The sequence below is a fragment of the Achroia grisella genome, unplaced genomic scaffold (genome assembly GCF_030625045.1).
Source record: "Achroia grisella isolate CSIRO2021 unplaced genomic scaffold, CSIRO_AGI_Agris_v1 utg109, whole genome shotgun sequence".
Classification (NCBI taxonomy): Eukaryota; Metazoa; Arthropoda; class Insecta; order Lepidoptera; family Pyralidae; genus Achroia; species Achroia grisella.
The window spans coordinates 1,385,921-1,402,973 of NW_026712573.1; the positions used below are offsets into that span (position 1 = coordinate 1,385,921).

At 29.9% G+C, this 17,053-nt stretch overlaps 1 protein-coding gene across 5 annotated transcripts in view; it reads left to right on the forward strand.

Annotated features, from left to right (window-relative positions):
* LOC131847728 (putative polypeptide N-acetylgalactosaminyltransferase 9) overlaps positions 1-12,366 on the forward strand; it is a 157,061-nt gene extending 144,695 nt beyond the window's left edge. For 3 of the 5 annotated variants that reach the window (XM_059197369.1, XM_059197387.1, XM_059197379.1), the window contains 10 exons: positions 4,287-4,874; positions 5,332-5,376; positions 5,696-5,888; positions 6,498-6,667; positions 7,282-7,446; positions 7,854-8,317; positions 8,531-8,713; positions 8,887-8,994; positions 10,466-10,594; positions 11,089-12,366. In XM_059197369.1, the coding sequence (XP_059053352.1) occupies positions 4,640-4,874; positions 5,332-5,376; positions 5,696-5,888; positions 6,498-6,667; positions 7,282-7,446; positions 7,854-8,317; positions 8,531-8,713; positions 8,887-8,994; positions 10,466-10,594; positions 11,089-11,250 (1,854 nt within the window). In that variant the 5' untranslated portion in view covers positions 4,287-4,639 and the 3' untranslated portion in view covers positions 11,251-12,366. Of the gene's footprint in view, positions 1-4,286; positions 4,875-5,331; positions 5,377-5,695; positions 5,889-6,497; positions 6,668-7,281; positions 7,447-7,853; positions 8,318-8,530; positions 8,714-8,886; positions 8,995-9,533; positions 9,639-10,465; positions 10,595-11,088 lie in introns of all 5 variants that reach the window. The other 2 variants (XM_059197392.1, XM_059197398.1) reach the window with 2 other exon arrangements.
* The last annotated feature ends 4,687 nt before the right edge of the window (positions 12,367-17,053 follow it).

Here is a 17,053-nt window from a genome sequence, read left to right on the forward strand (position 1 = left end):
ACTAAATTATACTCAATCTAGATATGTTAGGTATATTCCGCTTGTCACATCTTTTAATGCCTTGAGGACAAAGGAGATCTCATTATTAAGTATTGTAACATAATGCTATTATTATACTATTTAACACAATCCAAATATAATATGAAATCTGCTACATCATTGTAATAAAAATGTTTACCAATTTTGTTAATTATGTTAAAACAAGAAACAAGTATGTTTACAAATACAAATTACACATTATCACTATAAACATATTATCGTACATGTCTACTTCACACGAATAGTCCATTACTGTCCTTTAATATTAAGTGCTTTACATAATTCAGGGGTCGAGTAACTTGTACTAATTCTACGGGCGTCCCAAAAGTTGCTACTTTGGCCTACAAATAGCGGCGTTGGCTTGAAAAATGGTTACGGAGCTAGCTCCCGATAATGTACGTAGCAGAACAATCCATCAGGCCCTCAGAAACCCTCCACGGCCCTAGAGAAATGCGCCGAACAATATTTCTAGCCGGTCGTGTTAAAAAGAAGAAATATTGCGTATTGTATTATGTGACGATTAAATTTATAATTAAATGTCGATTAATACACTAGGTTACAGCTGTTGCTTCGTCTGATTTTTATGAGATAAAAAGTATGCGCGTACTTATGATGTAATATATCTTCCTGTCAAATTCAATAGGATCCGTTCAGTCATTTAGTCGTGAAATGTAACAAAGAGAGAGATAGCATTTTCGAATTTTTATATTTGTAGTGATTACCAGCTACTTAATTTAATTTAAAATATTATCTCACTCAATTCAAACTTTAATTTGTATTTTAATTTGATTGCACAAGTTATCTACTTGAGTACAATTATGTCTATTTTAGTAAAAGTCATTAGTTTGTTCAACTACCTACATTAAAATGTCCAACGAATGATCGCGTCACACTGTACTCGCGGTGACTTTTATATACGTATTGACCAATACTATTGAACATCGTTTAAACTAATTTACCATTGGATTGAACGTAGATATTTGGGTGTTTTACCTATTTAATATTTTTGGATTCTTGTTTTAGTTTTAATAAGATGATATCATGGAAAATATTTATTTGCACTAACGAAATAAGTAAGCCATGTTCCAAGATGATACGAGAGAAATAAGCCAATAACCAAGATTATATATAGGTACCACTAGTTGTTACTCATCCTTACAAACTATTATGTCATATTTCACACCCTTACAGGTTTTTTGGGATAACACAGTATATATCCCTGATAGAGTCTATATTCATGTTAATTTCAATGGGTTACATCCAACAGTTTAGTCTTCTAAATGTAACAAACGAATAGACACACATTCGCAATTATAACATTAGCATCGATGTTGAGAAACATTGTAGTTGATGTGTATTTATATCTTTATTGTTCACTTATTCTCGTATATTGTTTACGAATCTAGAACATCACTCGACCGCTATTATTCATAAAATTTTCATTACATGTATCCGTGTACCAGCGCCGATCGATAAGTGCAACTTAGTTACGATTGATTTTAATATCCGTACAAATTACTTAGTCTAAGATATGACGTAAGAAATATCTGTATTTGTTATCAATCAATGAATAAATCCTGGCCAAAAAACAATTGAATTAAATAATACGCGTATGGAACAATTGTGTGTTTTACATCCACTAGTTTTTATTTTACTTTGATCGACTCAGATATACAACAATTTTGTATTAAAAGTATTCATTGACATTATGAATTTATTTGTAAAATATCAATGATGATATTTTTAAACATAAACCAATAAAAACTACAAAGGAGTAGAAATTTACTAAGAAAACTTAATTACATATCTAACAAACTTCCATCACATAATTCACAATGTTTCGTTTAAATATTTAAATAAAGGAATGTTTCTGCCAGTTTCCAATTCTGAAAACTCTTGTATCTTTATTTGCCTCTAAAATTCAGTGAGTTTATATTCAAGCAAAGCAAATGCAAATGTGAATCCGAACGGATATATTCGCGAAGAACAAATACCAACTGAATTGGCGATGTCTTAAAATCCTTAGTGAATTTAAGTTAAAAGAATACAGCCAAATATTGACATGTCGAGGGGATTTCCAGAATCCATCTTTAAACAAAGTCTTATTTTATCGTTTCTATTTATGTCTTTCAGTTCTAAAAGAGAATAATCTATTATTTTCCGTATATTTTTGTTTTGTCTGTCGCTTGTATTTATAGACGGTATTGTAGATATTAGTTTGGGTTTAGCAGCCACTAAAGCCACCAAAAAAAGCTACCTACCTTTCTTTGTACATGAATAAATTTATCAGAATATGTACGGTCTTCAATAGTTTCAACCTTTAAATGGTATCTTTGATTCGTTCATATTTATTATCCAAGAAAATTCTTTAGAAGCATGATGTATGCTTAAGAAAGCATACATCATGCTTCTAAAGAACTTTCTTTTTTCAGTCAGGGAGGACAGTGATCAATTGTAAAAGACGTAATCTATTTTATCGTAAATTTAAAGATATGTCATTAACCATGCAAACATTACTGTATTCAATGTTGGGTATGAAAGTTAAGTGTATAGTATTGACATAGAGATAAAAAACCTCAATATCTCTAAGAGGGATACCGCAAAGCAATTACCTCTATCGCCCAAGGCAAGACACAGAAGCGGAAAATGATCTACGTAATGGGTACACTACAAACATAATTGTTATCGTTTATCTAAATATCTACGTGACATAAATCAGATGGCATGATTGTTCATAAGTAATTGAATTGCTTACTCCCAATCAATAATATTACTCTCAAAATTATTACTTAAATGACAAACGAGCATAGCGTCACTTACTATTTATTGAACCTCTATAAAACTTGCTGGTTTCATTCTTTTGTTTTTTTTCCTTGCAACTTATATATATGTCTAGATACCTTATTTACAATGACCTATGTCTAAATATCCGTAATATAGGATATTATATATGATACGATATTACATAGTACAAAACTGTATACTGACAAAAATAGTAAGGAGAAAGTGGAACTTATCAAATCTGGTTAACTTAATCATATCTTGATGGACTTGGATGTTTCGACTCCAATTTCACACACTACCAGCAGTTTTATTTAATTAGAACGCACTGGACACATGAATTTACAGTTTTTCATTTAAAATATGAGCGATGTCAATCTCAGATACTGACGGTAACTGTAGTATTACCGCATTTTCAGGGTTCACACGTTCGCATACCTGATATTGTTTGGCGGAAAATACGAATTTGGAGCTGTTGAGTGAATGAAATAAATTGTTACGATTAATACAAAAATACGAGGATTGGGAAAGGATGTTAGAACAGTTATTTTTAATCAAATCAAACTGATAATTATTGCAAAGTAATTAATTCGTATATTCCGCTCATGTATATTTTGTTTTTGTTTTACTTTTTGTCGCTATTACTAAACTTTGTAGAGGGTTAAAGTGATAACTTTAATATTGCAGTCATAATTTTGAATATATTCACGTATCCAGCAAGCGAGAAGTTTATGTTGTTGGCAACACCCACGATTTATGACATTGTAATTTACTTACACTTCACTATTAAACCTACTAGTATGTATAGGTACAAAATTTGTTAACCATTTAATGGCTCTGAAATCCAGCTTACAGCTGATCATAGTGGTAACCGTCGCTTATATACATGTATCACGTTATCATGTGAAGCCGTGATACTATTCATGCGTTGCCATTTTGTTTCGGACGATTAAATGTTATGTCCCTTAACCTGTAATTTCACTACGATATGCTCACTTTCCAACCAAAATACAGCTTATAAAGTAAGCTACCTTGTGGCTGAATCATTTGAGACTGAATGAAAGAGTGATGATTAAATGATGAAATGAGTGACTTCTTTCTTTGAAAATTCATATTTAGTTTTCTACTTATTAATTAAAATCGGTTTACTCATAACTCAACAAGTGATATGGGAGATATGATACAAGTTATATTGTCATTTCAGTAGTTATTATTATATTCTATATTTACATGACTTAATCATATTTTACGTTCCATCTATCGACGTATTATTGTAGCTTCTATTAGTAACGAATTGTCAAATATATATTCTTACTAAGAAAATATTAGGAACATTCTATTGTATTTTTTATAAAATCTCTTATGTATCGAAATCATTGACGTACATATAATTCCGATTTACAACTCCAGTTGTACTCGTTTTTTATTCTATAGTTTTCTAAATGACCTATGTTTTTTATTCACAGATTTCAAGTATCGAAACATGGACGAGAAATGCTTAGAGCAGAACCAGAAATGAAACAGAGGACTAGAAAAAAAGTTGCAAAGTATTGGCAAGAAAGTGCGAGATTGTAGCCAAAACGGTCACCAAAGACATGTGAAGTACATTAGAAGATATAGAGAAACTTTCATATCCAATAAAGCATATCTCCTTGAAGTTTGGAACATATCTCGTTATTTTATACTAGTCACCTTTTGTGATTATAGATAGTAAAATCGTATTGCTCAAATTCAAAATATTCAATTTAGTTCTTTTAAATTTTTAAATGACGAGCCCGTCTTTTTAATCCAATCGGCAGAAAGATAACAGAGATTTGAGATGAAATATTTTACCATGTTCTTCTTGAGAAGACGAACATTAATTCTCAAGGCTGTTTTAATACTAACAGCATTATGGTTTATGGTAGCGTTACTGACTACAAATGGAGGCTCGAGAAATTCTATTGTAGCTCCTGCAGTGGAATATGATGATGCTGAGGCAAAACCACTGAAAATAGCCAAACCCACTTCAGTTAAAAGAAAAAGCGAGTCATATGGGAATAATCTATCTGATGGTAAGTTTATTATTTTGTTAAAAAGCATGCCGTTCTATAATTCTTTTATTTAAAGATGCTGTAAATAAACTTAATAAATCTAATTTATAACATAATAACAAAATATAGATAACTTTACATTATTGATACACGCTAATAAGCACACAAAGATTTTACCGTCCAAAGTTTTTTATAATTAATAAAAATGTTATCATATTCATATCTTATAAAGTGAATAGATAATTTTTTTACTTATTCTCATTTCATAAAGTATTTCAAGAATATATTCTCCATTCCAAATAGTTATTATAAATAATAATATTTATGTGAAAGTAGTTAACATATAAAAAAACGTACAATGTTTAATGTTTAAAATGTATTAGTTGAATTATTTTGTCTGCATGTTAGCCTTTCTTTTATTCGTTGCTTTTATTTTAACATTATGCATGATAACATAATGTAACTTTGTCCATCACAGCACAGACACGTGTCAATTGGATTGGTCGTCTTATGGGAGATGAAGGTAATTTTTGATGCTTTATTTGTTAATTTTATGCTTTTTATGGTATGTGCTGGTATATACATATTAGTGTGTGTCTTGTAACTGTACAGTTTTAGTATATATATTTGCCTGGAATTGGTTGTGGGAAATGACGCATGTTTTTTTTTATTTATGTACAATTTTGTAAATTCAATTTATTAAATACTGTTTTTATGATTATTATTTGGAGCAATTATGTCTCCTATTGCATCGACTCTTAATGATATATAAATATCTCATAAACAATTTACAAGGAATCGTCAAGGATATCCAGTGCCTATAATAGTTTGTCTATTTGTAGGACTGGGTGTTATAGCTGCCCCTGGCTCGGACAACGCTCCCGGTGAACTTGGCAAACCGGTTGTACTGCCCAAGAATATCAGCGAGGATACAAAATTAGCAGTTTCCGAAGGATGGAAAAAGAATGCATTCAATCAGTATGTCAGTGATCTCATATCGATCAGAAGGAAGCTACCAGATCCAAGGGATGAATGGTAAAGCTGCTTTTGGTTTCTTGATAATTCTTAAGTAAAAGAACGTAGAGTCGATTATTTCAAGTCGTTTTATTAAAGTTTCATATATCCTAAACAAGGAATAAAGGTATAAAATATTAATATTTTTTTTTTATTAAAATGTTAAATATACTTCATTGGATAGAATATGGATTTTAATATATCAGCTATAAATCTATGTATACCTAACTGAAGTTTTAAAATTTTGCAGTGTAATATTTAGTATATTTTATTATCTAATATAAGCATTGTTGATACTAAGGTAATTCATACAATATAGATTAATATATTTTATCCAGTGTATTCGACAGTCAGTCGCGGGTTCGATTTCTCGCACGATGCAAACATTTGTATTCATGAGTATATATTTGTCTGGGTATTCATTTTTTTGTAAGCACATATAGTGCTTACAAAAAAATGTATCTAAGTCTAATATCCATAAGACAAGTTCTTCTAAGCTTGGAACATATACATATTTATTATACATATCACCTGATAATGTGTAGGTACGAAACGCAAACGAAAAAGAATAATAAATGTAAGTAACCAAGAATAGGTTTATGACTTTTACAATTGACTCTTAATCGACAGGTGCAAACAACCAGGTCGCTACCTAGAAGACCTTCCTCAGACGTCTGTAGTCATATGTTTCCATAATGAAGCGTGGTCAGTTCTACTCAGAACTGTACATTCTGTGTTGGATCGATCACCGCCACATTTAATAAAGGAAATTGTTCTCGTCGACGATTTTTCTGATATGCGTAAGTATTTGAAAGTAGTTGTAGTAGATGTTATCGTCTTTCTGCCATTCGTTCGTTACACCTGAAGTTGGTTTAGTCAGGAACAATATGTGAATAGTAAAAAATATATGTCACCATTCCAATGAATAATTTAACAACATACTCATACCTACTTCTGTTTATTATTCTAACGTTATTGTTCTTGAAAATAGTTTTAGTTAATATAAAAAAAAAACAATTTCTTGCGATAATAATGTTATGTACGATTGTGTGTTTTGTGAATAAGTTTCGAAAATAATGTTCAATACTCGATCTACAGGCTTTAATTTTCTAGAAATCAAGATAAATTTTGTACAGTTTACGAATGTAAACCTACTGTAGAATGTATTGTTCAAAACATGTAACAACTAAGCAATGTACAAAATAATAAGGCGATTTAATAATTAGAAACTTTTTTTGGTTATAATGGAATGAAAACTCACAAATCATTTATCGAATAATACTGGTAATATAACTACATATAGCTGCAAAGTCGTTCGACTGCTATCTATAGATCTCTAGTACAGTTGTAGTCATAAGAAACTGGACCAGTCAGCCATTAACTAATGATATTAATGCTTGTTTCTTATTTTCAGCACATTTAATGCAACAACTAGATGACTACATGTCCTCACTTCCTAAAGTTAGGATAGTACGAGCACCTCGTCGCGAGGGTCTCATAAGAGCTAGATTACTCGGTGCTCGATACGTCACTGCTCCAGTGTTGACGTATTTAGATAGCCATTGCGAATGTACAGAAGGTAAATATAATAATATCAGGATGGACTATCTTATTGTTAAAGGCCTTGAATATACCATAGAACTTTTAGCTATTTACTTCCTTTTTTTACATTATATTGTTACCAAAAAATAAACATTCCAATGAAAGTCTCCAAAATCCAATCAAGCTTTGATTAGTATAATGTGACCAGAAGCACAGTTTATACAAAGTCGTCTATGTGCATATATCGTATCTATTTTGCTCAGTAGCAATATGATATGTCCGGATTATTTTGGAAGCCGTGTTGCTGATCTTACCAAAAATTACTGTTAACACGTTATATGAATTTTCTATTGATATCAGCTCCTTACAATAAATAAATAACATACCTAATTTTCATAAAAGAAAATGTTAGTCTAATTTATTATTTTCTAATTTAAATTTTAGGTTGGTTAGAACCATTATTGGATAGAATAGCTCGTAATAAAACAACAGTAGTATGCCCTGTTATTGACGTTATTGACGATAATACTCTTGAGTACCACTACAGAGACTCATCCTCTGTTAACGTTGGTGGATTTGATTGGAATCTACAATTCAATTGGCATCCAGTACCAGCTAGAGAGCGTGCTAGACATCATCATACAGCGGAACCAGTGTGGTCTCCAACAATGGCTGGAGGACTTTTTGCTATTGATAAAGAATTTTTTGAAAGACTGGGAACATACGACAGCGGTTTTGATATATGGGGTGGCGAAAACCTAGAACTCTCGTTCAAGACTTGGATGTGCGGCGGTACATTAGAGATTGTTCCATGCTCTCATGTAGGTCACATATTTAGGAAACGATCACCTTATAAATGGCGCACGGGCGTCAATGTGCTAAAGAAGAATTCAGTTCGTCTTGCTGAGGTAAGGGTTTTTTCATCTTTGTATAAGGTATTAGTAATTTAAAATAAAGTAAAAAAGCATTATGCATGCCATTTTAATTGTATTTACTTAACGATGCAAAAAAAGTTCATTAGAAATTAAAGTTCATTAGTAATTTTGAATATTGTTCACAATAAATAATCCTTTGTATCTTTGATCTTTTATGTATGTATTATTTATCTTATTGGATTTAAGGTATGGCTAGACGACTACGCTAAGTACTACTATCAGCGCGTTGGCAACGATAAAGGAGATTACGGCGATATTACAAGCAGGACTTTGTTAAGAGAAAAACTCGGCTGCAAATCCTTTGAATGGTACTTGAAGAATATTTACCCTGAGCTGTTTATTCCTGGAGAATCCGTTGCCCACGGCGAGGTTCGTATACACATATATTATTTGGCTTTATACATATCTAAAACTATCCTTGATTTATATTAAGATTAGTATTTTGCTATACTACTATAATTAAATTATATTCATTAAAAATATTATCTTATTAAAATGAGTGCAAATTAATTACGTGTCTTTCAAAATTGTTACTTGTACAGATACGAAATGTTGGCTTCCAAAAGTTATGTTTGGACTCGCCGACACGCAAGTCAGATCACCATAAGCCCGTCGGTCTTTACCCGTGTCATCGGCAGGGAGGAAATCAGGTCTTTATGTCGTTTACAGTTCGACCAAGTGCGGCAGTACCATTTTGTTGGAGTTGTTTTTACATTGTGTCCAATTTTACTTGCACTCTTCTATGCACTTTATCTAGATGCACGAGCACTAAAATCACTATTATTTGTAATGATCATCATTAGGTACGAAATGAAGCGTTTGGTAGACGTTACTGCCTAGATGGCGTAACGGAAGAAGATGGTCAGGAAGAAATACCAGTAATGTACCACAAATGCCACCGAAGTGGTGGCAATCAGGTACCTCCAACAACATTAGTGTGGAGTGATAAACTTGTGTGTTAGAGGTGTTATAAGGGTGTCAATATTTTTCTATTTCATTTGAGATGACCTAGTGTCTAACTTACCCAATTTGTTTTATTATATTTTTTTTTCATTATCATTATCATATTTAGCATGATCATTTGATTTGTTAATGTTTTGAGGTCTAAATTCTAATACAATGTCAAATGATGATGCTAATTCAGCACGCTTGCTTTTGGCACACCTATATAACTTATCAATGGCATCAGATCGCGAATTCCTGGTCGAAAATGTGCCTGGACTCGGCTGCGGGTCCCGACGACATGAGAAAATCTGTCAACGTCTGGCCATGTCACGGAGAGTACGGGAATCAGGTTTGTCGTCGCCATCATTTCCTTACATTTCATCGCTTATGCTTTCATCTAGTAGTTGGTTGATGGTGTTCATCGATGTTACGGTAAGTTGGGTGATTATTGTAGATCTTTAATTAATTATACAAATAATGCCATTAGTCTATTATCATTTATCTCTGTCACTAATCCTAAAAACAATTGCGATTTGTACTTCTAATATAACTTGGCCTTTTATTACTTAGCATGTATTGTATACGATTGCTACTACTAATGTAATTCGTGACAATAAAAATAAATACGTTTTATATGTCTGAGACTTATTGTCAGTGTAACGGGTATTTTATTTATTATTTTGTGAGATTTTTTCATTACTCTTTCAATTTTGGTACTGCCGCTAGGTGTTTATTATAATATTAATAATTAGTCTATTAACAAATTTCATACTTTTGTATATAGTTATCTGTATAAATTACTATTTTTAGTATTTAGTTTTATGTTGACCTTATATTGTCTGTACTTTTAAAAATGGTTGTGGGTAATTTTTATGTAATTTTTAATATTATTTTAAAATCCTTATCATGGATTATGGATGGATATCAGAATTTGTTTATATGCATATGTGAGATCATCTTAGGTCAAATATCAAAACTTTATCTATTATTGAATATTTTTGGTAAATAATTGATTACAGCAATGATTTTATATTTTATAATAAATACAATGTCAGTAGACAAAATAACCGACCAATAATGAAAACACATTAGTAACCATATGCTTATGGATACAAAATCTGATATAACATTTAAAGTTAAAGATTAAATAATAATATATATTTCATGTGTTTACAGTATTGGATGTACTCCAAAAATGGTGAAATACGGCGAGACGAGACTTGTCTTGATTATTCGGGACATGATGTTGTCTTATATCCTTGCCACGGCGCTAAAGGCAATCAGCTCTGGCTTTATGATCCTAATGTAAGCTTTACATCAATATATTTTTATGTTACATTCTACATATCTTTTACTAGTAACTAAACTTTAACCAAAATTTGTAACTCTTGTCTCATGTCTATAATTCTTATTAGTATTTTTCGTATATTATTTACTGAACTAATTAAAGGTAAAAATTGATGGAGTATAATTAATCTTTTATAATCATTACTGTAGATAATAGTAGAATTTTCTATGACCAATAGTATGAATTCATATTCTATTTAGAATTATATAAAAACATTACAATATGACCCTAGAATGAAAAATAAGGGTCCGATAACTATTTATGAGAGCATAAAAAATGTCAGATGACATATGTAGTAAACTCCTTGAGTATAGTGTTATATTTGTCTGTGAGTAACAATAACTACTTTTAATAGTACATTACTTGCTTGCTTGAAACTGTCTGCATTAGGAAATATAATAATACCTTATATTGGAAATTTTAATTTCTAATTATGTTATTCCTTTTACAGACAAAGTTACTAAAACACGGATCCAGTGAAAAGTGTATGGCGATCTCGCGCAACAAAGATAAAATTGTGATGGAGACGTGCAATGATGCAGAAAACAGGCAAATGTGGAACATGGAGAACTTCAACCCTGATAGACTTACACCAGAACTTATAGCCGAGTAGCCAGAGGCCTACGATGAAGTTTTATTCATATAAGAGCAAGGGACTCATTTGAAATTTGACTGTGTGTTATAAATCACTCGTTTTCGACTGCAATGTGTGTTTTGCAATTGTGTATAGTGACAATTGACGGAGCATTAGATTTTTCGATTAATTGAGGCCATTTATTTATAGACTTTAAGGCTGTTGATGTACATTGATTTATATATATTGGAATAATTTGAGTTAGCAGCTTGTGTAGTCGAAAGTACTGATCTAGCGATTGTAACATATTGTTCTCACTCGTTAACCCCGTCACAATTTGGCCTAAAGTGTTTAGGGACTGACTATCCTAATTGCTTTATTTTTGCAAATATAGTTCGGCTATATATTTAGTAGTAATATGTGTATTGCATATTTTTTGTTTTCCTTGATTTTAATTTCTTGTTCTTTAGTTTTTCAGTAATAATTTAATTTTGTACATTTATTGCTGCTATCTTGTGCAATTTATTGACAAAGACTTGTATTCTTTTAAAATTGTATTATAAATTAATGTATATGAGAAATTACATTAAGGTTCCATTTTTAACGGTTTTGTTAACAAACTAGTGTCTAGCTTACATATCTTAATGTATTGTAATAGTATTCTGTATGGAGTATTACTGTATCATTAGTTATTAGATAGAATTTTTTGTACATATCTGTCTAAATATATCGTTGAAATATTTAACTGCTATATTTACAATATCTAAATATTGTGTATATTGGTGATGACTTTAGCTAATACGATTTTTTGTGATTTATTTAAAACATTATAGTCATTCGACTTACTTAGTAGAAAATTGTTAATGTAAAATATAATAGATAACTATAAAAATATGTATTGGCTTCATTAAGTGTATATTTTTGTATTACTCGTTACTTCATTTAACGAATTTATAATTTATTTTGTTTTGTTTTATTTTCCTATCAGGAAGCGGAATATTGTTTAATTAATATAAAGCGACTGAATTCTAGAATAACTTATGATGTTTAATAATGTTGCTTGTTTATATGAAATGTGTTAATGTTTGTGACAAAATCACACAATATTATCTTGATTACTAAGCCCGTTAAACTATTCTAGCTCTGCATGAAAATTAATATGCATGAAAATTAATATCGTTCGATAATATTTCTTTTTTAGAATTATCCTAAAATTATAAATCAAATCAGAAACGTAATAAATAAAAAAATAGAGAATAAATTGCTTCCAATCACACAGAATAGATGAGGATTAGAAAAATTTTCCGTTCTTTCGTAGGAACAATTATTATCCCTTAATAATGGTAATTTAGCATTTTTTATTATTATTGTTAATTTGTACTCTATTCCAATCATTACATTCCTATATTTGTGATTTTTATATAGATAGTTACGAAATATAAATATTTATATATGTATATATATTTAATATTCTGAAGCATGACAAAATATTTCTATTAATAAGTTTTTTAGAGTGGTTCATAAAATGTTTTACATTCAGATGATTTTAAATATGAGAATTTTTAATAAAAACATAGAACTAATAAATTTTTGTAACGACGTGATCGTACTAATTTCATTTTATTAAATCTACTACCAGTTTATCTTCCTTTCAACCTTTAATTTTAACGAGAGGTGAGAGTTGGGTTATATGATTGCTGTCCTTCTATACAACTTACATATCAAAGTAGTTTATATAAGTTTTTTGCAGTTTCTAAATAATTCTGAAAACTGAGCTGAAATTCGTAGAAGCGTAAAAAAAATCAATAACTTGATAATCTGTTATTGATTGCTATGTATACCATAAAATATCTTAAAACAGATCTCTGTTATTTACTGAATTACCTCTATTTATTCATACCATAAAATTAAATTACAATGTTTTACGACATAATAAATAAATAAGCGGAGACTAAATAAATAATCGTGAGGTCTACAATCCACTGAGATGTAGCTTCATAAAGCATATATATGTAGGCTTGTTTGTAGCTTCCATAAAAGGTTACGATGCTCTGTCGATATGACTACAATATTCAGTATGCCAATTTTATAAAATATATCCAAACCTGTTACATACTGTGCAATAGGCGTATTTCTTGATACTTTTCTTAACTATATTAAAAAAATCTGTCTCCATTTGAATGTGTTATTAACAAATACCGTTTGTTTAACAAAGCCTACTATCGACGTAATTTAGAACATTTTACAACCTACATGAGCTATACAGCGTGCTTTGAAGCGTATACGAAGCGATATATCCCTGGAAAGTAAGCCTTACTAATCTAGCGAAATGAAAAAGTTTCTAGTACTCTCACGAGATACATAAATTTCATAGAATAAAGAATAAACGACTACAGAAATACGATATAAAAAGTAAAGAAACTGTTAATAATGCGTACATTTTTAATTGTTGAAATTATTTTATTCTTCAGCCATTTAAAGGATTATTAAGTCATCTTTATTAATATTGAAATGACTTGAAATATAACAATAAGTAATGTTAATTTATTATCTTTGACAAGGCTAGTTGACAAATCATAGTAATCACTCAGATAAATTGAATGAAATGTAAGTGTAGATCATTAGGTATATAGTCAGTAATTACTAATGACTACACACTTACATTTTATTATTTCGTCTTTTCTATATAGAATGCGATTATAATTTTGTTAAGTATTAGAAAAAATATTTCATAGTTATCAAAAGAGATTTGTAAGTTTTGTTTCCTCTGTATATAAAGGTATTGGGCGTTCGTGTTTCATAGTAAATAAACTAATTATAATTGCTCCAGACATCGTTTCGTGCTGACTAGTGCGATATTTTCGTTCGTTTCTTTCCTATTTTTTTTTTGCTATTATATTATAATTTTACGAAATCGTATTCTTAAAATAACTCTTTTTTTATGTATTAGTTGAAATAAATAAATGTGAAATTATTATGACTTTTCTTTATTTTATTTAATCATTAATATCATAATATATTTATATATATATATATATAGTTATGCAAGAAAAATATTTTTTTTTTATTTTTCTGTATCCGCACTGTCTCTGTATGTACGAGCATTGTTACTATAAATTAGTATAATATTTGTTGATTCTATCCAAATTTTAGAATTGCACATTTGTATATTGGTTTTATTTTATATATTAGTGTTGTATTAAGCCGATGTCTTGGAGCAACATTTAGTTAAATGATGATTGTATTCATTACGTATTAGAATTAATTAAAGAATATATTGAGAACTGTATAATAGTAGTTCATATCTGTTGAGGTAGGACGTTAAATGTGCCTTATATTTTTAGGTAACTATTATTGAATGTTGAATTTCTGTATATATCGCGGTGTCTCCAATTGTATTATAAAATAGAATAGAATGATTAGATGGCGATAAAATAGTATTTGTAAAATAAAGCATTATGTTGGATTTGTACAATTACTTGTTTCATTTTACATTTATACCTCAAAAACTCAAGAAAACCATAGACACATGTTTAGTTATAATAAAGCAAAAGTTCTATATTATCTATGATTATTGACATAGCGTTACATAGAGATATATGACTTTAACATCCGTCTCACCTAATTCTGCTGATAACAGCTTGCTTTCTAACTGTGTGCTTGTTATTGTATTAAGGGATTTGATAAAGCAGTGATATTGCAGAGTACGGAAGCGGCTCCTCCTGGAATGGCTAAGCTAACGAAAACATTACGTGTAGCATACACGCAATTTTTCATGACGTTCTGTTGCCTCTATGTGTTGTATTGCATGATGTATTCAAGTATATATAGGTTATTGAAACGTAATGGTTATCATTTTTCAATAAACTTCTAACACAATCTTGTTGGCTATCCTAGAATAGATTGACATATTAAATAGTTTTTTATCATCTTCTAATATATATATATTATTATTATATACTATAAAAGAGAAATGACGTTTGTTAGTCTCGGTAAACTTCGAGAACAGCTGGATCGATTTCACTGATTTTGGTTTTGAAATATTTGTAGAACTCCAACGAAAGTTTAATTGGTGAGAAAATATGACGAAATTGCATAGAAAATAGTAAAAACTACAATTTAATTTTCCAATAAAATCTGTTCGAGCCTGTCATCTAGTCAGGGTCTTTCAGAAATTTATTATGTAACTAGGTTTCAAAAAACCTTTGACATAGTATTTAATTTTGAGACGGAATAGAGTTCGCGGGGCCAGCTAGTCAATAATAAAAATCATAGAAAAAATTGTCTAAGAACTACATTTTTGTTGTCTGTAAGAGCTTGTTTTAAGCGATAAGGCAGTCTTTTAGCACAAAGTAAAGTTTTTTTAATGTAATTATTTTTCTGGGTTATTATTACTACATTGTTAAATTATATGTACCTTCATTTCGTACAGTAGGTTAAAATATAGTGGTATGACTCCTAATAATCTTAGATTCGGAATACACAATTTCTGTCAGCTTCATATAGAATAGCTAATAATATCCTAGGGACTTTGAGATATAAATTCAATATTATTTAGTCTGTAAAAATAATTATAATATTGTGTTATTATTTTTCATTTTACCATCCAAATTTATACTTGCAGTATATATTCAAATTTCAAATGAAGTACTCCGAGAGAATATATTAATATCTGTTACTTAAGCAAAATAATCTTAAATAATAAAAATTGATAATTTTGAAATAAATATTAAAATTAAAATTAAATGATATATTAGATCTTCCATATCAACATATTAACTACTCCACGTCACATATGGCGCCAACTACACACTGAGCATTCATTTTTTCTTCTACCGCTCGGACTCTGCTTTTGACATCAGTGACAACCTAAAATCCAACGGTCGTGAACACGTGACCCTCTGTTCTCTAATCCTGCAGATTAAAAGTTCTCAAAACAAACAAAAACCGAATTTCACAGTGTGCAGAGGTTCCGCATTCTTTGTTACATACAATAAAATCGTCTGTATATTAATCATTTACTTGAAAAAAGCTTGAGTATTTCCTTTGTCGATGGATAATTTATTGTTTTCATAAACAATATTTTCTTTACAGTGTAGGTTTTAGAATAAAATAGGCTACAAATATTCGCCTCATAATCACGAAGCACGCAAATATTTTTTTTTCTGATACGTTACAAAATAATAATGAGAAAATTAAGTGTTAAGGGCAATTCGAGCCATTTATATAGTTATATTTTAAACCTATTTAATGGAACCTATCTAATAATTTAGAATTATATATATATTGAATTATGAAATATTTTCTTGGATATGGGGAAACTCTAGTAAACATTTAGCTTAAAGAGAATAAAAATATCCGTTAAAAAGGTGAAATGTGTGAACATTTTTCAATACGCCACCTAATATATTAATTTTTTAATACTAGTTAATTTAATAATAGATGGCGCCGTTATGGATGCGTATTTTATTGTTGTCCTTTGATTGTCATCTATAAAAATCTTAAAGTTAATAGAATGACTAATAATTATGACGATGTAAATAGTGCTTTGCGGCGTCTCCTGCACTGGTTTACAACTAACAATCTTATGTTAAACGCTAAAAAAACAAAATGTGTTAATTTCTCTCTGTCTAAAAGTTTTAATACTAATTGCAACATAAAATTAAATGACGAATCTCTGGAATTTATAGAATCTACTGTCTTTCTAGGAATCACACTAGATAATAAAATACAATGGGGTGCACAAATTCAAACCCTTGCAGCGAAACTAAGTTCAGCAGCTTTTGCCGTGCGTAAGGTTAGACAGTACACTGATACTGATACTGCTAGATTAGTCTATTTT